Genomic DNA, 9,686 nt, shown 5'->3' with positions numbered 1-9,686 from the left:
AAGACATCTTGACCTAGAAGTACAGTCTTCACTTGATTCAAACAAGGAAAGCTAATATGTGCATTGTATATTTAATGGCATGCAGTTGTTTTCATTAAAATGATTGTGCACCAGCTGCTTGTGCATAAATGCCCCATGGAACTTGTCAGTTGTTGACTTGTCAGCTGACTTTCTGCACACATTAAATTAAATTGTTCCTACATGGCCAGCACTCGACTCTGTGCCTCTGGCAGTACCATGTGCACGTAGGAGGTTTGGTATATTCAGGACTCAGTGGACTTTTGGCACATGCAGTGGTGAACTCCACAGGGAGTGTGTGGAGGTGTCCCACAGGGGGGCTTTTGAGGACATGCAGGGGCTACCTCTGCTGTGTGCTCCAGTGTTGCCAAATCCATTACTAGTCCAACTAGTCTGGAAATCTTCGATACTCTTACACAAAACCATTCTCAAATGTGTGGTAATGTTCTGAAACAGGTCCAGTTTCTTTGCCTTTTCGTTTTACACACAGCAGGGCGTTTGTTTTTCACATCAGGGGCGCATTCCCAGCCAAGACACATGGGAGATACTGTGATCAAAATTATGGATGTGAAAGTTAGCTTGGCTTCCAGTTTGGGTAGTTCCAGTGCTCTGACACTGCAGGGCCTGCCAGCTCCTCTTTGTTGGTAGATGAAGTATTTATTGTGTCCCTGTCTGTGTGGATGGGTGCAGAGAGGCCTGCACTGGGCTCTGATGCTCCATGCTAATCAGGTACAAGCTGATCCTGTCTGGCAACTATTTTAGCAGAACACAATACCACAGTTACACTGCTCTGAGGAAAAACGAGGTGGGGAGAGAACTCTATCCTTCCAGCACCTGCGGGGGTAGACATGCCCTTTCTTTCCTGAAAAACATAATTGTTTTAATCTAAGCAGCATCCTATATCTAAAGGTTGAGAAAGGCTACAGAAACCCAGGTGCTTACTGAACAAGGAGTGGCCCTGACAGTTTATTATTCCAAAACTTCCAAAAACTGATGTCTGGAAAGACAAGCTCAGAAATTAATCAAAACTAATGAGGCCACAGACATATGAATGGAAAGGCAGTGCTTACAGCACAATCCTGGAACAACCTGCAGACCATACTGGGTATATTGTGCATCTGAAAGTATGAGAAATGAGCATAACCATCATTAAAGGAGTCAGAAACCATGAGAAAGTCATTATTGCTTTGTCCATTGGTAAACATGCCAGAGTTGCAGTGGGACTACATTGTTCTGGATGTTTTGATTAGGACTGCCTGACTTTTCAGGAGTTAATCTGTTCACAGGTTCATTGGCCTGAGGGGATGGGGAGGCACATACATGTCTCAATATATAGACCTCAATTCTCATGAAAATGCTGATGTTAAGAAAGTAGCAAAGTTCTTCCTATAGAAGATAAAGCGTGCTATAGAAATAGATAAATTAGTTGCATGAAGTGAGTGCAGATTTCTTCCTGAGTACATATATACATGTTATTTGCTTTCATTATTTAAGGATTAATTTCATCTGAAATTATTCATCTCTGGGCGAACCACCGTGTGGGTATGGTCACCCAGCAACACTACACAGTGATCTTGATTATAAACGTTTGAAGATTTTTAATCCTTTGTAGTTTTCTACTCATTACAATTTATAATCAAGTTTTAATAGGTATAAGAAATACAACTATAAACTGCAAAACAGATGAGTAAAAATCAGTTGGTGAACACATTTATCACTTTCAACAGAAGCAAGCATTTTTGTCCTTGATATGGCTTAATGACTTTTAGTATTCATTATTTATAAAGCTTTCACATTTAAATTCAGAATTTGATCCTTAAAAAGTACAACACTGCTTGTTCACGGTTGAATTCAAAGACAGTGCTTGTGAGGAATCGCTGGTTAAACATCCCTCAGAGCAGCTTCCCTACTGAATGATGCAAAACTCCCTGAAGTAACTGTATCTTCCAAGGGTTTCCATCCTGCCACTGAAGTTCAACGATTAGACTTTAAACTTAGTTTTCATGTTTCTTTCGCTGACTTGCATGACTTGGATCGGTATTCCCATTGATGGAGAAGAATCAATGAAAGCCTTGATAACGAGTATAATGGAGAGGGGCCAGTGGGCAGTGCAGAGCGAGAGGATGGAGATTTGATACCGCACTTCTGTAACACTGCGAACACACAATGCTCTGTTCGTGAGAGGTTTCGTTTTACTTCTGTCAATGGCCAACACTTAATTCACATGAATGACATGCCAGTAATCCCCTACTCCCCCTCAAAGTCCTGCGTACCCTCTGAGGACTTCAAATAATCATAGCTCGGTCAATTACGCAGTAAAAATGCAATCGCTTCTTGCACCAAGCCCATCAAGCGTTTACAACCGCGGCGTTGGGTATTTCCACGGCACGTCCCGGCACTGTCTCCAGAGCACGGTCTGCGTTCGCTGCCCCGGATCTGCCAAGTCATGCTGCCCTTGCAGCGCTGCCGCCCGCCCTCCTTCCCCGCCCGTCCGCTCGCGAGATCCGCGCTGCTATAAAGGGGGCGGCGCGGCGGGGCTGCCGCAGTCCTGAGTGGGAGCTCTGCTGCTGCTGCGTGTGCGGGACCGGCGCTCCGAGTGAGTCTGCGGGGGTCGCCGGGGGCTTTGCACCGTGCTTCATTTTTTAATTTTATTTTTAAACCTCGTTTTATTTTTATGTGGTTTTTTTGTTACTCTTTTGGGTGGGTTTTTTGTTCGTTTTCCCCTCCCCCTCTGCGCAGATGCGCCCTTGAGCGAGGCGCGCAGGGCGAGCCCTTTCTCCCCGCTCCCCAAGGATCGCGCTGCTGCGGCTGCCGCCTGCGCCCCCGTGTTCAGTTCTCCCTGGTTTTGGTTTGGGCGTTTTTTTGGCGGGCAGAGCGGGCAGATAAGTCCTTGCAACGCTCCGGCCTTTATCAGCGCGGCGCGGGGAGGAGCCGCGGCCGGGCCCGCGGGGGGAGCGCGCCGAGCGCCTGCCGGGAGCCGAGCGCCCCTTCCCCGAGCCGGCGGCATCCCGCTTCTCAGCCTTAAAAACCCAAACCCGAGCGCTGGATGCGGCCCGGGGACATGCAGGGGCGGGTTCCCCTCTCCCAGAGCTGTGTTGGGGCGGCCTGGGCGAGGGGAAGGCTCGGAGGTCGGCTCGGAGCGCCTTGGGCACCACGCGTGCCGCGGTCCGTGCGCGGCGCCCGCGGTTCGGGATCGCGGGGGGACCGCGGCTGCGGTGGCCTGACCGCGTTTCTGTGACAGTCTGAACGTGGCAGAGTGGGAGGCTGATGGTGTGTTTAGAAATGGCCTTTCGCTTTTGTTCAAGGCACCCTAAAGGTATGAAATAACTCGTTCAAGAGAGCAGGCCTAGCTTATTATAATTGCAGTTTGAAGATAATTGAGGCCGTCTGCGGCTATGAGCAACAAAGATACTCTGGCCGGATTCGAGTGTATGTGATTTATGATGCTCATTTTACTTTCCTTCAGAATGAAAGGAAGTAACAATGATTCTGTGGTCTGTTCTTCTGCGGGTTAGGAAATGCTGTGGCTAAAAATCCGAGCAGAACACGCGCTGACCCCGCACGGAAAAGCAGAAGGGTTGGCAGGTCACAGTGGGTGCTCTGAGGAAAGCACTTGGCTCTCTTGCTCTGTGGGGCAACCAAGGTCTCCTGCAGGTATTAAAAGGTTTTAATGTTAGCAGAGAAAGGGTCAATAACTTGCAGTTTAGAAAGGGGAAATATCAAAGAGCAGTCTGACCTTGAATACCTAGTGAAATACTCCAGAGGATTGCTGATGGAACAAATATAGAAGGACTGTCATAGTTCTGAGCTAAAGGATGACCTTGAGCTTGGATAGCAGAAAATAATGTAATTCAGTGATAAAAGTGTGGGGTCATGTACTCCAGGCCGAGCAGCTCTTTGCTTGTAAGATAGAACTTGCTAGTTGGAGGCATCTCAAATAAATACTGTGCAGGCTGTTCCCCTGTCCCTCTTGCAGAATTGCACTTTTAGAACCACAGCTGCATTTGTGGGTACAAGATTCTCGATGTCCTCCTGCCAGGCTGCTTTCACTTTGCATCCTACTAATGATCTCTAGTCCTGGCCACCACATTCTCTTCCAGTCTCCTGCAGTCGAAGACTGAAAACCCTTGGAGGAGCATGGGGATAGGGAGCTTTGTTGCAGTTAGAAATACTGAATGTGTGGGCACTTCTCAAAATGGAAACTGAGAGGTGGATCATTACTGTCAGGGAGTGCAAGAGAAACTTTCAAAAGCTAAACCATTGCTAAAAAGGCTAGTGTGGGTTCAAAGCTGAATGTTTGACTTGTGGGCTAGTTCTCCAGGAAAAAAGTGGCTGGCAATGGGGAAGGAGCCAAGAAATGAGATGCTCTCAACCTTTTTAGAACGGACTTGGTGCCCTGCAGGCACAACTTGGAACAATCATTGGCTCTTGGCTTTCCTTAGCAACATGAGACTCATGCTAACCTTTAAGGTGTTTTTTATCTCTGAGGCAGCCAGTGCTTCAGTGTGTAGAAAGAAGTGAAATAACTTTTGAGAATATTTTGTGATTTGCAGAAATTAGGTTTATAGAGTTGCCTGTTTGAAAGATTATATCTGGAAGTCTAAAGTGTTAATACTGCATTCCCAGACTGAGGAAAAAATACTGCACGGGGTGTATTACAGATGACAGACTTTTGGGGCAGACAGCCAGAAGTAGAGTTCTCTTGTCCTTGTGTACCCTTTTATTCTTTTTCAATAGGCTTAAATGGGAAACAACCTGGCTGTACTGATTTAGACTTGGTGAAATTTTAAATTAACATAGAATGTGATTCCCATGTATACTACAAGTCTTTCTGGTTGCAAATAAAAAAGAGTTGAATTGTTCAAAAGGTTATAGTGCAGTTATGCACAGCAGTGTTCCCTGGGGATTAACAGAAGTTATTTTCTTTCAGAATCAACAGGAAGATCAAGTTTGAGGTCTTATATTCCCTTGTAAAATTGAACAAGGCTCTTCTTCTCATTGAAAGTTCTAAAAAACAGACTTTTTACTCCCCAGCCATGTGGAGTGGGATGGTTTTCTGAGTGCTGTTAAAGCTCTAGGCTAGCCCTTTCCCAGACTGAGCCGTTACTGGTTAGATAACCATTACTGTATCTTTAGGAGGCCGTGAGCCATACATTTTGAAGTTCTGGCAGTGTCTATAGTAGTTTAACTATCCAGGTGTCAAAACTCATTTAACACTTAAGCCTTGTTGCAAGACCAAGTGCTGATAAACTGTCTTTGGTGTTTAATCTAGATTGATAAGATGCTTTGAATAAGTCCTTACTTTCCAGGTGCAAATGTATTGCCATCTAAACTGTATTGGTGTTAACTCCTGTCTAGGTTAAATCAAGATGTCTTCAGGAAAGGCTTTCATTGGAAAACCAGCTCCTGACTTTACTGCCACGGCTGTAATGCCAGATGGACAGTTCAAAGACATTAAACTCTCTGACTACAAAGGTAATTCCGTGTGCTTCTCTAATTACACAGATAGTCTGTGTAAGGACTGGAGGGTATCTGAAGATACATCTTGGTTTGGTTTTGAAACGATAGTGACTATTTGGCAGTGAAGATCAGAACTTATGCAGTGCTTGCTGGAGTATGCTTAGAAGGCTGTTAGCAGTGTGACTGAGTGTCCCAGGTGTGATAACTGTTACCAGTAAGCATAAAACTCCTCTAAACTGTTACCTTGCATCTGGCTCATTGCCCTGTGTCATACTGAGACTGGTGTAACTTTTTGTAGAACAGCAACATCTTCTATCTCATCTTTGTCAATGGAAAGTAAATTCTTTCATCTAACCAGCAAAGTCCCTTTCTCTAGAGTGCTGGCAATATGTTTGCTTTGCCAAAAGAAGCTTCACTAGAAACAAAGGGAAAGCCTAAAGTTATCAAGTACTTATGTTTGATGGCTTTAGAAGTACATTTCTAATGATGCTGCAGGCTGCATGAGGGTGATGAGTGGGTATAGACTACTCACCTACAGTTCAAATGTCTCCTTGGCTGATAGCCTTTCAGATCTGTGACATTTTTCTGTTAGGGGTCAGCCATGGAGTCTTCTGCTGTAGCATACCCAGAGCTGTACTTGGGGCAAGCCTATAGAAGTAGACTCAGGAGACAAGCATTCCCTGTTAAATTTGACAAGTCTGGGTTTGGGGACTTCAGTTAGGCAGGGTTTTAAGATTGTTGTTTAGGCTTTTTTTCTGTGTTTTGGTGGGGTTTGTTTGTTTGCTTTTTCTTAAAAATCTAACAGATTAACTGCTTGTACTGCTCTTCTAGGAAAATATGTTGTGTTCTTTTTCTACCCCCTGGACTTCACTTTTGTCTGCCCAACTGAAATTATTGCCTACAGTGACAGAGCTGATGAATTCAAGAAAATCAACTGTGAAGTCATTGGAGCTTCTGTTGACTCTCACTTCTGTCACCTTGCCTGGTAAGAATCAGCCTTTTAACCCAAGAGGCTATTCTTCTGGCCTCGGTTCTTGCAGGAACAGAGTCCTGAGTGTATTCAAAGGCACTTGGTATTGGTAGTGCCAGATGCTTCTGAACAGAACTGAGCATACTGGGCATCAGTTCTTTCATTGCTGCATGGCAGATTGAGTATGATATTGCAGAAAGGATCAGCTTCTGTTGTACCTTGAGCCCTCATCCTAAACTGCCCAAATTTTTAATGTGTAAACTTTTCTTCTTTTAGGATCAACACTCCTAAGAAACAGGGGGGTTTGGGCACTATGAAAATCCCCCTGGTTTCTGACACAAAACGTGCCATTGCCAAAGAGTATGGAGTGCTGAAGGAGGATGAAGGTATTGCATACAGGTAATGTGCCAGAGGTAAATGAGCTCATAAACTTATGTTGCAATGATGGACGTGTCAGGTGATCACAGAGCTTGTGTACACTTGAACACCTGCAGCCAGCTAAAGCTGCTGGCTGTTCTAGGTGTGAACTGCAGTCTGGCAGACACCCCTACAAGGGGAGATGCTCCCTGGTTCTCTGTGGTGCTTAGGCTTCCTGTGCTTTTAAGTAGTTAAATTCTGCTTCCCTTTGACTGCCTGCTGCTCAGTGCAGGAGTCTCATCCATGTGAGCTGCTAGCTTTGGTAATGCAAGACCTATGAAGTCATGAAAGTGATTACAGGTATTTAGTCCAGTATCAAAATGCAGATTAATTAAACCCCAAGTCTTTAGTCTGCTGTTCATAAAAGTTGCCAAGGGAGATGAACTTCTGCCAGCTCTTAAGCTGATGTTGGAGGACTGATGAGATGTTGCATGTTGCCTTTTTGAGAGCAGTGAGTAGTGAGGTTTTTTTAGTGTGAGAATGTCTCTTCTTGAATTTTTTTCCCTAGAATTTCTCATCCTTTTTTTTCCACTACTAGTATTTTCCTTAAATAGGAAGCATTTCTCTCCTGTGTCAGTGCTTTGACTTGCCTCCTTCTCCTTCTAGTTCCTGTTGGGCTTTGACCTGCTACTCTTTCATTGCTGAGCATGCACCAAGGTGTTAGTCTCTAGAAAGAGGTCACATAAATGCATAAATGGTGCCATAATCAAATAGTGAACCTGAGTTTTTGAAACTCCCATCAGTTTAATCAGACTCTCAAAAGCTGTGCTTAAATTCAGGGCTGGTTTTTATTTGTTTTTAGGGGTCTGTTCATAATTGATGATAAGGGGATCTTGAGGCAGATTACAATCAATGATCTTCCTGTTGGCCGTTCTGTTGATGAAACCCTCAGACTTGTCCAGGCCTTCCAGTTTACAGATAAACATGGAGAAGGTAAGAGTGCTTTTCAATTTAATGTTTTCTCTAAAGAATAGGATTAACTAGGCAGGTTAAATCAAGGATTACTGTATGTATCAACCTGTGCACAGCAGGTAATTGTGACTGTTGAAATGCAGCTGGTTCTGTAAATCTGCTTGTTGAAGGACACCATAATGCTTTGTCCTATTCCAATTATTTGTCCATTGAGGACTTGCTCATGTTGAGATTTCACTTAAATCAATTTGGTGGTGGATGTCTTGTCCAGCACACAGAAATTGTCTCTTTCAATTAGACACAGAAAATACTTGAGACAGAAATTAAGAACATGTAGTAACTTAGCCTGCAAGGTAAGCTTGGTTTAGATTCTGCTCTCAGATTTGGTAGATTGAGACCATCAGTACTAATGTAGTGTTTTATGCAGACAAACTGTTAGACTAGAAAGTCTGCTGATCTTTCTGTCATTATATAGTGAGAGTAAAATGGATGAGAGTTTCTGTCCCCATAGTTCAGGAGGAATAAGGTGTTTGATACTGGCAGCTTTTCTGCAGGAGTGAAAGAAAAGAAAAAGGCACTGCAGATAAAAAGTTAGAACCAAGTAATGGAAACTCAAAATTGCTGTGCAAGTGTTAGTAGTCTTCAGTTGTCATTAATTAATGACATGTGTTGCTGCTGATCATACTTAATGTGCTTTCAGTGGTAAATCAGTGGCAAGTTTTACTAAAATAAGCTGCTCTTGTGACTGTAGCATGTAAACATATGTCAAGTGAGGAGACATCCCAAACTTTTGATGATGGAGTGGTTACATGTCATGCAAATGAAGCCTTTTGGGGTTTGCTGTGCCTTTGAGTAGTCAAAACCTGCAAAAGGTTTTCCTTTAGAGCTTCAGGACTTCAGTCACATCTAAATCAGGACAGACTGGAGTGTGTAGCAAAGCTCAGAAACTCATCATACTGTGGCTAAAATTGCCAGTCCTGAGTGGAGCAAGAACCCAGCTTTCCATGGCAGTAAAGAAGGAACACGGTTCAAAAAATGCTGCTCAAGGAGCTGCTGGAAGTTTGAGACCATGCAACTTCTGCATTATGGTGGCTTTTTGATAGCTGTGTAGGAGAGCCAGTGACAGTTGAATGCTTTTTCTCCTGCCCTGTTCAACGGGAGAGCTGCACCAGGGTGGATTGAAGATAAGGGGAATACAGACTTGGCTGGATCTAAGGAGATAAGTGTAGTGTGCTCTTAGGGCCTTTCTGACCTGGGCTGCTGGAGTTGGTGTTACCTTTGCTGTCAAACTTCCCAGAAGCTTTTAAGTGGGACTCACTGTTGCCTGGCCAGACAGGTGGTTCCTTGGGTGTTACTGCCCAGTAAACAAATAGAAACAAGCAAAACAGAGCATAATGTGACACTGAACGCACTGTCTGTATGTTGCAAAGATCTGTACATGTTCTGAGTTGCTACTTTGCTTTAATGTTGTGTAAAACATGTTCTGCAGGAGCAGCTGGTAAGACTTAAAAATTCTTATCATTTCAGTGTGCCCAGCTGGCTGGAAGCCTGGGAGTGACACAATCAAGCCTGATGTTCAGAAAAGTAAAGAGTATTTCGCCAAGCAGAAATAAGCATTCAGCCTGAGTGGAAACTAGTATGCCTTACATAAAGAGCAAGTATCAGTTACTGAACTTAATGATTAAGTCATTGCATCTGAGTCAAGGGATCATGTTGTAGTTATAAACAGTAACTTTTTTACTTGAAGGAAAGTTTGTCCTGTTGACAGTACCTTCATAGCAAATTCTAACAATCAGTATCTGTACATCAAGCCCTGTTCACCTTAGTGACAATGCCATGTCTGTGGTTAGCCATGTGTTACATAGAGCAGTGGTATCCTTTTGTAACTCTATTAAACTTGTGAAAAGAG

The 9,686-nt window shown here is 44.0% G+C and overlaps 1 protein-coding gene across 1 annotated transcript; it reads left to right on the top strand.

Annotated features, from left to right (window-relative positions):
* Positions 1-2,377: 2,377 nt before the first annotated feature.
* PRDX1 (peroxiredoxin 1) lies at positions 2,378-9,686 on the top strand. The gene is made up of 6 exons (XM_056497072.1): positions 2,378-2,614; positions 5,377-5,493; positions 6,310-6,463; positions 6,725-6,847; positions 7,668-7,798; positions 9,305-9,686. The coding sequence occupies exons 2-6, from the start codon at positions 5,388-5,390 to the stop codon at positions 9,388-9,390; spliced, it is 600 nt and encodes a 199-aa protein (XP_056353047.1). The 5' UTR covers positions 2,378-2,614; positions 5,377-5,387; the 3' UTR covers positions 9,391-9,686.

The sequence above is a fragment of the Oenanthe melanoleuca genome, chromosome 8 (genome assembly GCF_029582105.1).
Source record: "Oenanthe melanoleuca isolate GR-GAL-2019-014 chromosome 8, OMel1.0, whole genome shotgun sequence".
In the NCBI taxonomy this organism is placed as follows: Eukaryota; Metazoa; Chordata; class Aves; order Passeriformes; family Muscicapidae; genus Oenanthe; species Oenanthe melanoleuca.
This window is presented reverse-complemented; position numbering and strand designations above follow the sequence as displayed.

Bases quoted from the DNA above. Each gene is read 5' to 3' on its own strand.
- PRDX1 (XM_056497072.1), top strand. From the start codon at position 5,388: ATGTCTTCAGGAAAGGCTTTCATTGGAAAACCAGCTCCTGACTTTACT. The intron at 5,494-6,309 runs GTAATTCCGTGT...CTGCTCTTCTAG, and splicing joins TAAACTCTCTGACTACAAAG to GAAAATATGTTGTGTTCTTT. The intron at 7,799-9,304 runs GTAAGAGTGCTT...TTATCATTTCAG, and splicing joins TACAGATAAACATGGAGAAG to TGTGCCCAGCTGGCTGGAAG.